Source organism: Macaca mulatta, chromosome 12, assembly GCF_049350105.2.
Source record: "Macaca mulatta isolate MMU2019108-1 chromosome 12, T2T-MMU8v2.0, whole genome shotgun sequence".
In the NCBI taxonomy this organism is placed as follows: domain Eukaryota; kingdom Metazoa; phylum Chordata; class Mammalia; order Primates; family Cercopithecidae; genus Macaca; species Macaca mulatta.
In genome coordinates, this window is record NC_133417.1 from 123177265 (window position 1) to 123194206 (window position 16942).

At 53.8% G+C, this 16942-nt stretch overlaps 1 protein-coding gene across 6 annotated transcripts in view; it reads right to left on the reverse strand.

The window, feature by feature from the left end:
- TNS1 (tensin 1) overlaps positions 1 to 16942 on the reverse strand; it is a 213511-nt gene that overhangs the window by 178624 nt on the left and 17945 nt on the right. For all 6 annotated transcript variants that reach the window (XM_028831100.2, XM_077957541.1, XM_077957540.1 and 3 more), the window contains exons 2-3: positions 15087 to 15201; positions 2667 to 2704 (exon numbers count right to left, since the gene is read on the reverse strand). In XM_028831100.2, coding sequence (XP_028686933.2) covers positions 2667 to 2704; positions 15087 to 15201 — 153 coding nt within the window. The remainder of the gene's footprint in view (positions 1 to 2666; positions 2705 to 15086; positions 15202 to 16942) is intronic.

A 16942-nucleotide genomic window follows, 5' to 3' on the forward strand; every position in this document is an offset into this window, starting at 1 on the left:
TACCTTAGCAGAATTCTTCTCTAACCCGTTGCTCCAGCTCATTCACTTCAAAACTTGCTTGCCTATTTAGTGCCTGTCTCCCCTATTGCAAGACACATGAGGGCCAAGACCTTCTCTATCTGTTCACTTGGAACAGTGTCTGGCTCATGGAAGGAGATTACTAAACATTTATTAATGCATCCTGCCTAGAAGCAGGGGATGGACAAGATGACCTCCAAGTTGACAAGGCTATAAAATCCACAGTATAGAGCTCTGCTGTGGCTCTGTGGCTCCCGCTGCCCTTCCCAGCAGGAGAAAAAGGCAGGGCAGCAGTAAGAGCTGTGGTTTCAGGGAGAGACCCACCAGCTGGGTGGAGCGCTCACCACCAGTGGGTCCCATTCCCTATAGAGGAAACTCCTATACAAAGCCCATCTGTCTCTCTGGTTACTGCCCTGCCAGTATACCCTCTCCTCCACTTAGGTGGCCTCCTTGAGCAGGGCAGAGCAGGACTGCTGCAGCCTGGTGCATTCTGAGCCCCCAGCACACGTGAGACTCCTGAAGTAGGCTATGCCCCCAAAAAGTCATCTTTGGTATTTACCTGCTCCCATGCACAAGGCTACTGCATGACAAGGGGCCATCTGTCACATCTTTCTGGGCCTCTCTGGGCTACCCATCTCCCCTAATCAGATCCTCACTGCCCGTAAGTTTATCCCATTATCCTCCCTAAATGTATCCTGCTGCTGTCAAGAGATGGAAAGAAAAAGGAGGAGTGGCAGGCAAGGATGGAGAAATGCATGCCAGTAGGCAGTGAGGGACAAGGAGAAGGAAGCACAAAGGCCCAGGGACAGAGAGTAGGTGAAGAATTACACTGGGACACCTTGAGGATGTCACTCAACCTGGGGTGCCTCAGTTTCCTCATCTGTAAAACAACAGGATCTTTTGGCCAATGTTTTATGCTCTAAAGGAATTAAAAGAACAAAGTCTGATAATGCGTGTGAAATGCTGTCTAAGATCCAAAGCACTGTACAAATGTCCATTGCTATTAAGAGAAAAGGTTGCAGGAAGGGCAGGAAGAAGGGGTAGATTGGGGAGGAGCAAGAAAACTGGGAAGTTCTGGTGTTTAAGGCAAAAAAAAAAAAAAAAAACTCTGCTCTGGATAAACAGAACAAGGAGGGAGGTGGAAGGAGAAGCAGAAACGTACTCTCTCTCCAGGGGAGAATAGGCTGAGGGAGGCCGCAGGAAAGCAGAAGACAAGGGAAGGGGCAGAAAACTCACTGCATGGAGGTACCTGCTGCAAGCCAGGCCCTCCGCACCTCTGCAAGGGGAGCATTCCAAGCTGGAGTCTACAGATGGAGACGCCCTCCAGCAAGGTGTGTGCTTGGCTTAAGTAAAGTTTCTTTGGAGGAAGATTCCTTCCAGACCTGCTTGATCCATCAGCACCCCTTCCCCAAGGTGACACTTGTCCCTCCAAGTTCCCAGCAGCTGAGCATCAGTCACGACATTTTTGAGCACCCACCCTATGCCAGGCACTGGGCTGGGCACTTCACATACATTATCTCATTGAATTCTCATAACAACTTTATGAGGTAGGCTTCTTATTCCCATATCCCTGAGGATGAAACAGAGGCTCACAGAGGTACATACCTTGCCCAAGGCCACCCAGCTAATAAGAAGCAAAACATGAAATGCACCAGATACAGGTCCCCAACTGCTCAATGAATGCTCCTTTTGGAAGCATCTTCTTCTACTCCCTGAACTCCTTGAAAGATCAAATACGAAGAGCAAACGCAGGGAGTGAAAGGGCAAGGAGGGTTACAAGCAACGATGGGAGAAGGTGCAGACATTTGCTGCAAGGGAAAGGCAAGGAATGCCGTTTCCACCCCCGGACAGAGGTGAGCCATTGGACAGAACCATTTCCTTCCCAAACTCATAACCCATCTTGGTGCGGATCCCCCACCCCCTGTTATTCCAAGAAGCTGATATATGACTCCTGGGTCCAAACCTCAGTGGATACATCAGGGGCTGAGCCAGCCTGGCCAACCAGGGCCCAGCAATCCCTCCAGTCTTCTTGCCTCAGTTTCCCTCTCCCACCAAGACCAGCCAGGAAATACTCACGGGGAAACTGAGGACCAAAAGGAGACCTGGCCAATAAAGAGGAAGGGACAGTCTCTCAGGGGGTTCCAGACCAACCAATCCTGACCCCCGACCTCATTCTCCACTTAGGCCACCCACCCGCTTCTCCTGCCCTGGGGGTCCTGTGGCTGTAGACACTGAGGTTTTCTAGTTGGCCAAATTGGGCCAACTGGGGCTTTGCACGGCCCGGGGTAACCGAAATGGATCCCCTCCCCCTTCCCCTCTCCCCCTTGAGAACTAGCAGAAACACCTTGAAAGGCCGCTCCCTCGGAGCTCAGTCCCCACCAGACACCCCCAGTAACCGCCCAGATTGCGCGCCGCGCCCCCAACTCACATCCCCCGACTCCCCAGCCTGCCCCTGCCCCCGCCCCCGGGCCTTCGCCTTCACCTTGACCTGCGCCCGCTCCCAGGCCCAGGCGCTTTGCATAAACAAAGAGAGGAGGAGGGACGCCCCGGGCACCGCCCCCGCCCCGCCGGCGCCCCCGCTCCAGTCTGGGACCCCGAGCCAGGCCTGTCCCAAGTCCTCCCGGGCCCGCCAGCCCGCGGCCCCTTACCTTGGCCTGGCATTTCCGATGACAGGAGAAGCTGCAGACTGCAAGAGGGCGAGACACAGAAAGAAAGTTTTAGCCGCGAGGTATGAAATGGAAACTCCGCGAAATCTCCTCCCACCCCAGCCCGCAATCCGCGCTCGGGAGGGAAGGAGGGAAGGAGGGACGGAGGGAAGGAGAGAGGGAGAGAGGGAGGGGACGGAGGGGAGCGGCTGCCGGGCCTGCGGGGCGGGAGCGCCCGGGACTGCGGACCCGCGGCCGGGGAGGCAGGGGGCTCCCAGCGCCAGAGCCTCCCCGGGTGCGGGAAGGTGGGGGGAGCAAGGGGGAGTCCCCCACTGGACCCCTGCCAGGGGCAGAGGTAGCCCGGACCCGGGCCCCACGCCAGCCCCACCAAGGAATAAGGGGGGCCTTCTCGCCTTACACACACACCAGGCAAGCAGACGACATCGCAAACCACAATCACACTTACTCTGACCCAGAGGCAGACACACAGACCCAATTCAGAATCCAGGGGAGGGTCCACGAGTATACACATTACACCCACACACACACACTCACCCAGAACCACTCCCACCCATCCATACATCCGTGCACACACACACAGCGTCACACACAGATTCATCCAAGAAAACCCCTGACCCAGGGCACCAACACACACGATTTTGTGGGACACCCTTAGATGCAGCCTGACACAGATTTGTGAATACAGACATGTGAACAGATGCTCACATAAACTTCATGTGCATGATTTGAAACACACACACATACACACACACACACACACACACACACACACACACACAGGACTTGCTCTTCTTCCTATTACCAGAAGTTGGAATCAAATTTCCTATAAGGTTCCCAAAGCCTGGAATGTCCCCAGCCCTGCTGCCCCACCCCCCAGGGCTCTGGGACTCCACCAAGGGATTTGGTGACCTCCCTGCAGATCTCATGGGTGGGTGAGGGGTCTCCTGGGTTCTGCACTGCTTTGGGTCTTGTTGGCTGCCCAGGACCTGCTAAGGCTGGGGGGTTAGGAACTCTGGTTAGAGAAATGGGGAGGGCAAGGTAGGGGAGTGCCCTGACTCCAAATCCTCACAGCCACAGCCCAGGACCACAGCCTTCCACCTCCTTCTCCTAGATCTACTGCACCCCACCCCCTTCCAGCTTTGAACCAGCCTGATTCTCAGCAGAGGGCAGAAAGGGAGGTTGAGGCACAGACGAGGACCAAGAGCAGCCCAAAGAGGCTCCGGGGTTCCCCACACTAAGGCTTCTTCTGGTTTGTCTGAGGCAGAAGGGGCTGGGAATGGGGAAGAGGGAGAAGCTGGGAGGCACACTGGGTGGTGCCTGGAAAGGGACCTTGGCCACTGTCCCTAACATGGGATCTTCTCTCAGAACCTAGTCCTGGCCCAGCCCAGGCCTGTGACTCACCGGTGCTGAGCAAAGCTTTCCTGACCCCACCAGCCACCCAACCCAGCTCAGGGACATCTCCACCCTGGCCACAGCAGGATATACTCCCCGCTCAGCCACACAAGCGTTACCATCCCTCTGACCTTTCTGCTTCTCCCTCTTCCTCAGCACCCCCACCAGCCCGGGTAGCAACTCCCTCCCTTCGCAAAGGTGTTCCCTTTTGGATAGCAGCAGCCTCTCCTGCCCCACCCCATCCAAATAGAGGAAACTTCCCCTTTGTGGGTCTGACAATGTATGCTCCTTTCTAGGGGACCTGCCTCTCTCTCTCTCCTACAGAGGGGGGGGGGAGGGAGAAAGAGAAGGAGAAGGAGAAGGAGAAGGAGAAGGAGAAGGAGAAGGAGAAGGAGAGAAGGAGGGAGGAAGGAAGGAAGGAAGGAAGGGAAGAAAGGGAGGGAGGGAAGGAAGGAGGAGCCTGGTACACAGGCGAGGCTTAATAAATGTTTGCTGAGTTGGACCTGTCTGAAGATCTCCCCTGAGGTTTACACGCACCCCCATTTAGTCATGTCCCCCCCACTCTCAGATCGTTCCTGAGCTGTAGACCGCCACCTCAACGTCTCATGTCCAACCAAAAAGGAGTTTCTAAGTATCCACCCAGTCTAGACATGAGGGACACAATAGGGGCCGGACTCTACCTCCCTCCAGCATGCTCCATACTCTGACAGTTCCCAGAGTGCCTCAGGGCCTTGGCACTTGCTGTGTCAGCTGCCTGGAACACTCCCCCTCACCCCAGCACCCCATCGTTCCCTGGACCGAATCCCTCTTATCCTTTGGGAATCCACCCAAAGTCATCTCCTCAAAGAGGCCTCCCCTGACCACTCAAATTAGAGTAGCTTTCCAATTATTCTTTTTCAGCACCCTGGTTATTTTCTAAAGTTGCCCTGGGTAACTTCTCTCTAGTCTATCTCCACACACTACACTCGGGAGGGCAGGAAGCATGCCTTTCTCCTTCGTACTGTAGCCCCAGCAGCTAGAACAGTGTCTGCTTCAGGCCCATGAGACCATACAGCATCTTTGTGCAAACTAGAAGGAGGCCCACCCTCTGGGCACACCAGCCCTGGGGACACACAGCTGGGTTCATGCACAGTGTCTTTGTGGAAATGGTGAGAAGGTGCCCTTTCTCCAGGCAGATCGGCCCTGTGCCAAGATGCATGGCTTGGTAGGCAAAGGGTGGGCTGACTCCTGTGCTGTCTCGGGTAGGCACCCTTGGCAGCACATGGCCTGCATGACTGTACAGGGCAGCCCTGCCTGTCACACAGTGGGCACACACTCAGCAAATGCCCTCAAGTGAGGAGGCAAACGGAGAAATCATCAGGTAATTGCAATACGCTATGCTGAGTGCTTCCTGCACACTGGAATGCAGAAAGCTTGTCCTTGGCAGCTCTACAGAGGAGAACGAGGGAAGACCACCCCCACTCCAGCTCCCAGCCCAGAAGACAAAAGCTTAGCAAACTGAAAGCAAGTGGCAGATGCCAAGCAGGGCAGGCTTGGCCAAGCCCCCATGAATGGATATTGACACCTGCAGAAGCATCCGCCTCCAACCCCAAGGAGGCCCGCTTGCTGAGTTTCCTCCAGGGAAGTCCCCTATGCATGCCTGTCCACCTATCTCACATCTCCTCCCAACGGACAGTATGTCCTCCTCTCTAATTTGCGTCCCTCTTGCTGTAATCTCAAGTTTGGGCCTGCCAATCTGCTGGCCTCTCACTTTCAGATCGATGAAATATTCAGATGGGTTACAGAAAGGGAAACTGTGGCAACCAGCCTCGCAGGTAGCTGCCAATATTTCTTGCGTCTGCTACTCATACCCTTCTGGAGTCCCCTCCACACTAAATAGGGCTGATTTATATAATCAGTCAGATATTATAGAAATGACAGTGTGTGACTTCTGACGCTAAACCATAAAAGACACTTTGACTTCAGCCTTGGTCTGTTGGATCATTTGCTCTGGGCCAGTGACCATGTCATGAGAACACTCAAGCAACCCTATGGAGAGGGCTGTGTGGTGAGGGGCTGAGGCCTCCTGCCAATAGCCAGCCCCAGCTTGACAACATTAAGTGAGCCATGTGGTAACTGGATCCTCCAGCCCCAGTCAGGCCTTCAGATGAATACGGCCCCAGTGACATCTTGACTGCACCTTTTATAAGACACTCCGAGCCAGAACCACCCACCCAGCCAATCACTCATGAATTTCTGAGCTGTGGAAACCATGTGGAATAATAATTTTGATTTTTTTTCTTTTTTCTTCTTTTTTTTTTTTTTTAGACATGGTCTTGCACTGCTCTGTCACCCAGGCTAGAGTGCAGTGGCACAATCTCAGTTCACTGCAAGCTCCATCTACCAGACTTAAGCGATCCTCCCACTTCAGCCTCCTAAGCAGCTAGGACTACAGGCATGTGCCACCATGCCCTGCTAATTCTTGCATTTTTTGTAGAGAGGGGGTTTTGCCATTTGTCCAGGCTGATCTCGAACTCCTGAGCTCAAGCAATCCTCCTGCCTAGGCTTCCAAAAGTGCTAGGATTACAGGAGTGAACTATGGTACCCAGCCTGTATTTATTTTAAACCACTAAGTTTATGGGTAATTTTTTATGCAGTACTAGATCACTGATATCAGAACACAAGACCCATCAGAATGCAAGAGCCAAAGGTAGCAGATGCTGGGAACCAAGGCCAGAGGCCATCTTCTGGGTCCTACCTTGCCCCTTGGTGCCTGCAAACCCTCGCTTTAACTCCTTCCTCACTTCCCTTACCCTACCAAGTAATTAGTCATTGTGTTCCAGAAAGTAACTCTTAAGAGGCTAATGTATTCTGTAACAGCCCAACTAAGACACCCCCCACCACCATTGCCACCTACCCCTTCCTCCCTTCAACAGAGAAAGGGGAAAAACCCAGTTTCCAACCCTGGGAACATCAGATACTGCTGGGGAGACAGCCAGTTTATGAGTGACAGGGACCAGTCTGTGAGTGACAGGGATGCTCACTCCACAGGTACCATTTCTCATCAGAAGGATGGGGACACGCAGGGAGGAACAAGAGCAGGAAAACCCCAGCCTTCTCCTCTCCTGAATCCTCCACAGAGACACATGTCAGGATGGGCCCCCACCTGAGCAGATCATGACCTCCCAGCTCCTACAGAAGGCCCCAAAATTACAAACTCACCCATGCACCCTCCTGAACCAGTGACCTTGTCCAACCAGAGCTCCATGGAGCCCCAGGAGCCCCATCTCTGCCACAATATCAGCACTGCCCCTGCACAGCAGGGCCCAGTGGTGGCCTGAGAGGGAGCAGAAAACCCCTTAGTGGAAAGGGACCCTTAGATTACTCTGCTGGGGTGAAGAACTGCACCCCCAGCCCTTGGCCCCAGCTCCCGCCCCAGCTGGGCTGCCGGTACTCTGTCCTGGGGTTGCTTCCTGCCTCTCGGGAACACAGGAAGCCAACATTGTTGGGATCTAAATGGCCTTTTCCTCCTGGACTTGGGTCGGAAAATGAGCACATAGCCTCAGTGTGCACCTGACCCCGGCGATAACCACTCGCATGCCTGGTCCAGCTTCAGCTCCTTCCCTGGCCGGCACAGAGCCACAGGCCTGGCCACCTGCCTGCTCACCGGTCACTCAGCCTGCCCTGCTGGTTCATCTCCACGGCCTGGGCTGGAGGTGTGTGGTAGCTAATTTAATGAGTCAACTTATATAGGCCATGGTACTTAGATATTTGGCGAAACATTGTTCTGGATGTTTCTGAGAAAGTTGGTTGGTTTTTATTTTTTAGATGAGATTCACATTTAAATCAGCAAACTTTCAATAAAGCACATGACCCTCTATAATTTGGGTGAGCCTCATCCAGTCAGTTGAAGGCCTTAATAAATAAGACCGACCTCCTCAAGCAAGAAGGAATTCTGCCAGCACACGGCTCTGGACTCGAACTACAACAGGCAGGGGTACCCCGCCTGCCAACCTACCCTGCAGATTTTAAACCTGCCACAGCTCCACAATCACGTGAGACAATTCCTTAAATAAATCTCTATCTTTTTTTCTACACACATCCTGTTGGTTCTGTTTCTGCAGAGAACCCTGACTGATACAAGGTGTCTCAAGGGATGGTCAGGGGACATGGTGTGGCTCTGAAGTAAGAACAGGAAGAAACCTTCCAGATCAAGCTTATCCAGCCCGCAGCCTGCAGGCCACATGTGATTCAGGATGGCTTTGAATGTGGCCCAACACAAATTCGTAAACTTTCTTAAAATATTATGAGATTTTTTTTTTTTTTTGGCAAGGCAGGGGGGCATATAAGATGGTTTCTTATATGCACCCAACTCTTTCTTTCTTCTTTTTAGTCTTTCTTTCTGAGACAGGGTCTCGATCTGTTACCCAGGCTGGAGTGCAGTGGTGTGCTCACAGCTCACTGTAGCCTCGACCTCCCCAGGCTCAAGTGGTCCTCCCACCTCAGCCTCTGGAGTAGCTGGGACTACAGGTGTGTACCACCACACCCAGCTATTTTATTTTTTTATTTTGTTTAAAGATAGGGTCCTGCTATGTTGCCCAGGCTGGTATCGAACTCCTGGCTCAAGTGATCCTCCCACCTCGGCCTCTTTTTTTCTCCCTCCCCCAAGATGGAGTCTTGCTTTGTCACCCAGGCTGGAGTGCACTGGCATGATCTCAGCTCACTGCAACCTCCACCTCCCGGGTTCAAGCAATTCTCCTGCCTCAGCCTCCCAAATAGTTGGGATTACAGGTGCTCGCCACCATACCCGGCTAAGTTTTTGTATCTCTAAGTAGAGAAGGGGTTTCACCATATTGGCAAGGCTGGTCTCGAACTCCTGACCTCATGATCCACCCACCTTGGCCTCCCAAAGTGCTGGGATTACAGGTGTGAGCGACCGCACCTGGCCCCATTATGAGATTTCGTGTGTGTATGTGTGTGTGTGTGTGTGTGTGTGTGTGTGTTTTAGCTCATCAGCTATGGTTAGTGTTAGTGTACTTTACGTGTGACCCAAGACAATTCTTTTCCAATGGGCCGCAGGGAAGCCAAAAGATTTGACACCCTGTTCTAGACCATCCCATCCAGTAGTGTTCAGACTTTTATCTTTTATTTTTACAGCCAAATTCCTCAAGCAGATGGCTATGTGGAATCACAATGACTCTAGTTAAGATTCACTGAATGCGGCCGGGCGTGGTGGCTCACGCCTGTAATCCCAGCATTTTGGGAGGCCGAGGCAGGCGAATCACAAGGTCAGGAGATTCAGACCATCCTGGCTAACACGGCGAAACCCCGTCTCTACTAAAACTACAAAAAATTAGCCGGGCATGGTGGCTGGTGCCTGTAGTCCCAGCTACTCAGGAGGCTGAGGCAGGAGAATTGTTTGAACCCGGGAGGCGGAGCTTGCAATGAGCTGAGATCGCGCCACTGCACCCCAGCCTGGGCGACAGAGAAAAAAAAAGAAAAAAAGAAAAAAAAAGATTCACTGAATGCTTGCTATATATCAGGCTGTTTGGAGTCCACCATATATATATATATAATCTCGCTTAATCCCATAGTAACCTGATGAGGGAGGTACTGCTGTTTGTCACTTTTGTTTTTTTTTTTTTGAGATGTAGTTTCACTCTTGTTGCCCAGGCTGGAGTGCAGTGGCGAGATCTCGGCTCACCACAACCTCCGCCTACCAGGTTCAAGTGATTCTCCTGCCTCAGCCTCCCAAGCAGCTGGGATTACAGGCACGTGCCACCATGCCCAGCTAATTTGGTTTTTTTTTTTTAGTAGAGATGGGGTTTCTCCATGTTGGTCAGGCTGGTCTCGCATTCCCAACCTCAGGTGATCCGCCCACCTCAGCCTCCCAAAGTGCTGGGATTACAGGCATGATCCACCACGCCCGGCTTTTGTCCCATCTTAAAGTTAAAGAAACTGAAGCTGAGAGGGGTGAGCAATCAGCCCAAGTTCTCACTAGTAAGGCTCAGAGCGGGGATTTGAATCAGGTTATCTAAGTCAAGGGCAGGACCACCACAGGATCCTGCCTCCTGACGGATTTAACTCCTAAAACCAGAGCTTCTCTGACTGAGGTGGGCAGGGGTCCCAGAGCCCTGACCCCTTAAGACTCCCTTGGATTCATCTCTTTCTTACCCTCTTTGGCCCCTAAAGCTCCTCCAAAAACCTTACAGCTCCTTCAGAACACAGTTTAGAGCCTCTAATCTAGTCTCACCTCCTCATTTAGAGAAAAGAGAAAGCCAGACCCAGAGAGGTTAAACATCTCACCTGAGGTCACACAGCCAGGTGGTATTAGTAGCAAGCCAGGGCTAGACACCCAGGGTCTTCCCACCCTACCAGGCTACCTCTGGTGGTTCCAAGGAGGCCCTCAGACAAAGGGTGGAAGCTGGGTTCCCCAGTGAAGTAACAGGGAGAAAGAGTTCCTAGAAACAAGGTTTCCCCAAATCCAGTGGGTGCCGGCTTCTGCATAGGCTTGTCCCGTTAAAGGATGGATCATCTTTCCAGGTGCATCCTGCCCTAAGGAAACTACAGGTGACTGTCACCCCTTCCAGGCTCACCAGAAGCACTGAGAATGGAAGTTATCTAAGTCTGGGCCCAGATCAGGCCCTGATGGCAGCCCTCAGGCTGCTGAGCTGCCATCCTGGTCTCTTCCTGTGGGTTTCGGCCTGGTGGGAGGTAGAGCCCCTGAGCAAAGCTCTGAGTCCACACAGCCTCCCTCTGGGGCCCCAAGTGCAAATGGACTCCCACAGAGCACTTCCCCAGGGACCTGTGGGAAGCCGACTATTTGGACTGAGGAACTCCTACACATCCCTCAAGACCCAATCTGCACATGCCTTCCCTGCTGAAGCCTGACAAGAAGGTCTCTACTGAGTCAGAGACGGCCCTCCACACACACAGACACACACACACACCTGTGTCAGCTTTGGCACCATGCTCCATGATTGTCTGACTGTGTCTGTCTTCCCAGATAAGGGACTGGCTCTCAGTACCAGGACCCGGCACAGCATCTGACCCAGAGGACGGCTCAGTTCCTGATTGCCAGATGGCTGCACGGAGCGCGGAGGAGGTGAGCAGCAGCCTGCGTAGAGGGAGCTATCCTACCTCTGCAGACTCCAACCAGGGAGTTTTCCAGGCCCTCCCACTGTCAGGGCCTCAGCAAGTATTCTTAGTCCAGCTCCCTTAATCATAGATGAGAAAACTGAGGTCTGAGCTATTAATTGACTTATCCAAGATCACAGAGGCTGTGAGAAGCAGGGCCAGAAAGAGAGCCCGGGCCACTAACAACGCCCCTGCACCTGTTCTCCTGCTGTTGTCTCGTCTGTCTCTGCATCTTTCACAGGGAGCCTTTATCCCTAGCACGAGGACCTATCTTACAGGCACACAGAACCTCAATGCTCCTCACAGCAGCCCCCCAGAGACCCAGGACAGGGTTCATATGCAGGAGTCCGCAGGGGTTCACAGGTCCAGCGGAACCCCTTTGCCTGTACATCTATGACGCCCGCAGGTCCACCACCTTAGTTTCTTATCTGCCTTATTCATATTTGAGTCTTCCAGAACCAGGACCAGACCCCAGGTTCCTTTCCTCTCTTTCCCACCTCCTTCGGCCATATTACATCAAATGGGGAATGCAAGAGGGAGGGAAATGGAAGAGGAGCCCAAGCTATAGGTCCAGGCAATTAGGGGGAGATAGGCCAAACGCCCCACTGTCTCCAGATCTGAAAGAGCTTCCTCACTGCGCCCTGCCTCCAGCAGAAGTTTCTTCAATGTTGCAAGTTCCATGGAGACTGGGAATCCAGGGCCTTGACATTCCATGCACCCCACCCCACCTATCACCCCGAGCCACTCATCAAGAGAGTTGCCATGTTGTAGCCAAGACTTGAAGGCTGAGAGCAGAGCAAACCCATTGAGTCAGGCTCAGTGAACAGACATGAGCTGGAATTTGGTCCACACGTGCCCCCTCAGACAGGGAAAAACCCATACAACCACATCCGGTGGCCCTGGATGGGTGGATGAATGGATGGACGAGGGGACCTATCCACCTCGTGCCATCGTGAGCTCCTGACTCCAAAACACAGATAGTGGCTTCACTCCTGCATCTCCCACCAGTGAACCCAGTAGCCCCGGCCTCCTCCCAGGCCTGGTGATCCCAGTCCCCTTGCTGAGGCTGCACACGTGACCTATAGAACCAGGAGCCTTCTTCCCTTCTCCCTGTCTGGGCCTGGCCCCTGCACCTTCCGCGGCCCAGTCCTGACACCTGCTGGTCCTGCTACAGCATAGCCCTGGCTTTCTTCCCACCAAACTCCCCACCCTCCAGAGCCCAGCCAGAGCTGCCAAACCAGTCTGGCCACCCACCCTCCCCTCCAGTTCACACCAGCAGGGCCAGGCTGAGATTAGGTGAAACCAGGGACATGTCTTGCTCACCCTGGGAGCAAGGGGTGCTGTTCACATGAGGTCAAATCTTCTCCTCAATCCAAGCCCTCAGGCCAGGTCAGCTGGGGAATCTAGAGCCATGGAATGCGAGGGCCACCAGAGACTGCAGCCAGAGACATGCCCAAGGTCACACAGTGAATGTTGGCAGGACTTCCTTCTGCCCCCAACCCCAGGCGGCCTTGTATCACCATATTGGGAGTCCCTGAGGTGACAGGAAGACACTAGGGAAGGAAGAAACCATGGGGAAGGACGAGAGGCTAATTTATGCATCCTCACGGGGCAGGGTGGGGGGCTGTTTTGCAAACAAAATGCAAAACTTCACCCCTAGCAATTCTTCTGTGACTTCTCCCCTGGCTCCATCCCTAAACTGCCAGCAAGTCCCAGCCAGACCTCTTGGGAGGAGGGTGACACCACGTGGCTGATTTTGGTATTGCAAAAGTCCCGGTTGGCCGCTTTCCCTCCCGCTGAGAGCACACATCTGAAAATCTCACTCGGGCCCGCTCCGGGGTGCCTTGGCAAGCGAAGTGACCACTCTCAGCCTCGGTTTCCTTCTTTGTAAAACAGGGATGACACCAGCACCTTCTGGGGGGTGTGAACATCAGATGAGGTCATGCCTGTGAGTGTTTGGTATGCAGTAAGTGCTTTAGAGATTGGTCAACGGGCTCTGAGGCCCAGCCTCCCAGCCTGCTGGGACTTTGACGTGGAGAGGGCGGCTAGAGAGAGGGGCCAGGGAGAGAAAGCCGCATGTGCAAAGGCTCCAGGCAAAAAGGGCATGGCCTGCCTGGTATGCCCAACAGAGTGAGGAGTCATGTGAGGCGCCAGTGGTTTAACATGGAGTCAGGAGCAGAGGAACATGAGGCAGAGAGCTGGGCAAAGGCTGAGCCCACCAGGCCTGGCAGCTGCGGAAAGAGGTCTGTGCTCTGTCTTGGGGATTGTGAGGGACCCCCAAAGGCTTTAAGCCAGGAGCTGACATAACTGGATTTATGTTTTTAAGTCCCACTGGAAGCTGGTGTGGAGGGTGGGTTGCTGAGAATAGGTTAGGAGACAGGAGAAGGCAAAGGTGAGTCAGTCGCCCACATGAGAAATGACAACAGTGGAATTGGGAGTGGATGATGCCAAGAAGCTCGGGGACTCCAGCTGTCCTTGGGAGGCCCTGCAATTGGTGGGATGTGGGGGTGAAGGAGAGGGAGGCATCAGATGGGGCAACGGGGTGAGTGAAGGTGTCAGCCACTGATATTGGGTGCAGGGAGCTCCTGCTGATTTCACTGTGTGATCTGGGACAAGACCCAACTTTTCAGGCAATAATGACAGCCAAGCCCCAGGCCATTCCAGGAGCTCATGAAAATAGTGATTGAAAAGCCTGGCAGACAACAAGTCCTCCGCTGAGTCTGACTCAGGGCCTCTTAAAGTCACCTCTGAGCTGCCACAGGAGAGGGCTGGGGCATCCTTTCTTTGCGGAACACCCAGTGCCAAGCACATGCCACCCACACGACTTCCACACACCAACCACATCCCATCCACATGCCTCAAAACACGTCAGTCACACGACCTCAATGCTCCTGCCACAAACCCTCCAAACAGCTTCTACATACAGACCACAAGTTATCCACACATCAACCACACACCCTCAGCACACATCATCCTCACGCCATCCACACACCAACCACACACCCTCAGCACACACCATCCACACACCAGCCACACACCCTCAGCATACATCATCCACACGCCATCCACTCACCAGCCACACACCCTCAGCACACATCATCCACACGCCATCCACATACCAGCCACACACCCTCAGCACACATCATCCACACACCAGCCACACACCATCCACACACCAGCCACACACCCTCAGCACACATCATCCACACGCCATCCACATACCAGCCACACACCCTCAGCACACATCAACCACACACCAGCCACACACCATCCACACACCAGTCACACACCCTCAGCATACATCATCCACACGCCATCCACATACCAGCCACACACCCTCAGCACACATCATCCACACACCAGCCACACACCATCCACACACCAGTCATACACACTGACCACAACCTCCACATGCCACCACACATCAGCCTCACACCCTCAAAACACATCATCCACATGCCATCCAGACACCAGCCACACACCAGCCACACACCCTCAGCATACATCATCCACACACCTTCCACACGCCATCCACACACCCTCAACACAACCTCCCCATGCCACCACATACTAATCATGCATCTTCCACATGCCACTCACATGCCACTCATATACCTTCTTCATGCCACTCACATGACACCCATATAGTTTCTTCATGCCATTCATCCTCATACAAGCATTCCATTTCCACGCCACCCTCCACCTGCCATGCCCACCACACCCACCCACATGCTTGTCATCCAGTGAGCTCAGCATCCTCCACCAGACGAGAACAAGGCATCAGGTTGGGACCCCAAGGATGTGTGCACAGCAGAGTCCCAGCCTGGCCCAGGCCCAGCCATCTCATTCCCCTGATGGGTGCTCCCATCCCCCACAGCCCAGACAGCTGCTCACCTTTGCAGGTGCAGCCTTCCTGGGTGATGACCTGGCGGCAGATCCCACAGGGCTTCACCTTCTTGAAGGTCTTCACCTTGAAGTGGTGTGTCTTGGGGGCCTCCAGATCCTCTGGCTGTGGGAGGAGAGGCACAGAGTCAGCCCTGGGTAGAAGGCTGGGGTCCTGGGGAAGGAGTAGAGGAACCTGGGGGAGAGGTAGGCAGAGACTGGGAAAAGGATGGCAAGAGCCCCTCAGGGTCCAGAGGAGGGAGGAGGTCCCAGGGACAGAGAAAGGTGTGGGGTGGCAGGACATTCATCCCAGACTCAGGTGGGGCCCGTGGCCTGAGTCCAGACAGCAGCTGGAGAGCTCAGCTTCCGGGACGTGCAGCCCCCACATGGCTTCCTACCTTGGCTTTTTTTCATTTATGACGAAGGCATGGCTCACACACAGCAGACTGCGCTCATTTTAAATGTATGGCTCGATACGTTCCACACATACACCCCACAGAGCCACCTCCCTGAAGACTCCCTCATGGCCTCGCCCATTCCTCTCCCCAAGGTTAATACTATTGTGGCTTCATCACCAAAGAGTCACGGTGCCAGATTTTTAAACTTCCTCAAGATGAAATTATCCAGTGCATAGTCTTGCGTTTGGCTGCCTTCACACACCATGAGTCTGGGGTCCTTTAGGTGGCTGCATCCAGCGCAGCTCCTCCTTCGTCCCTGCCGTGCGCCGTCCCGTTGTGTAGATGCAGCAGGTTTACTTGTTTGTTCTACTGCTGATAGGCCTTCGCTTCTCTAACCCATGACCCCACAATGCCATTTCCCCTCATTCTCTCCGCATTCCACCCTCTCCACCATCCCCTGCCCCAGCCCAGAAGGCTTCTTCCATCTTTATTTTTATTTTCAATTCTTTGCATTATGAAAACACAGAGATGTGGCTATCCTTTTGAAATGACACCACCTCATGCATGAGAGGCAGGCTGGTGGCCCAAGCCTTCCTCTCAGCCTGACTTACCATAAAGCCCTGGGTCAGTCGCCACTCCACCACTACCACAGTTTCTCTCTCTGGATGGCACCACACCCCTGGAGCTCTGACAGGTTGTCCTTTGAAATCACATATGGGAACATGCTCTAAGATGCAGAGCCCTGCACAGACACTGCCCAGCTTGCAGGCCCCACGGTGGGGATGGGTGCCCCTATTTGGAGGACTCCTCAGGGAAAGCATCCCCTGCTCCAGGCACTCACCCTGGGGTCTAACCTGATTCCCTTCCCAGCTGTAGCAGAAGGGAGCAAGACACAGACACCAGCAGCTCCCTCTCTCCCCTCTCCCAGGCACAGACCTCTCTGACACCCCTCCACACACATGTGCGCACACACAGAGACGCGATCCCAGCCCTGCGGTGTGCGGAGCATGCGGGAGGAAAGTCCACTTGTTCCTGTTCCCCTCCTTGCACCTGCCCCAGAGCCCCCTGGGTCTGAAATAGAGGCTGGGGAGGAGGACTGTGAGTCCAGAGCAGGTAGAATGACGGTGTCCCACACACAAGCCCGCGTGTCTAGGACTCCTATCTGAAGACACTGCAGAGGTGAGTCCTGGGTGACAGAGACTAAGTCGTAGAAACACAGAGAGAAAAACAGACAAAATGAGACTGAGTCAGAGGCAGAAAGCCAGAGAGGCAAAGAGGCAAAGGCATAGAGGGGCAGAGGGAAAGAGAAAAGGACAAGGGAGAGAGAGAGGGGTGCGGGAAGCAGACAGGACAGAGAGAGAGGAGAAACAGAGAGACAGAGAAGAAAGACAGACCAAGATAAAGGCAGACAGAGAGAATGAGAGAGATGAGACAGAGACACGCAGAAACTAACAAGGGGGTCAGAGGCTC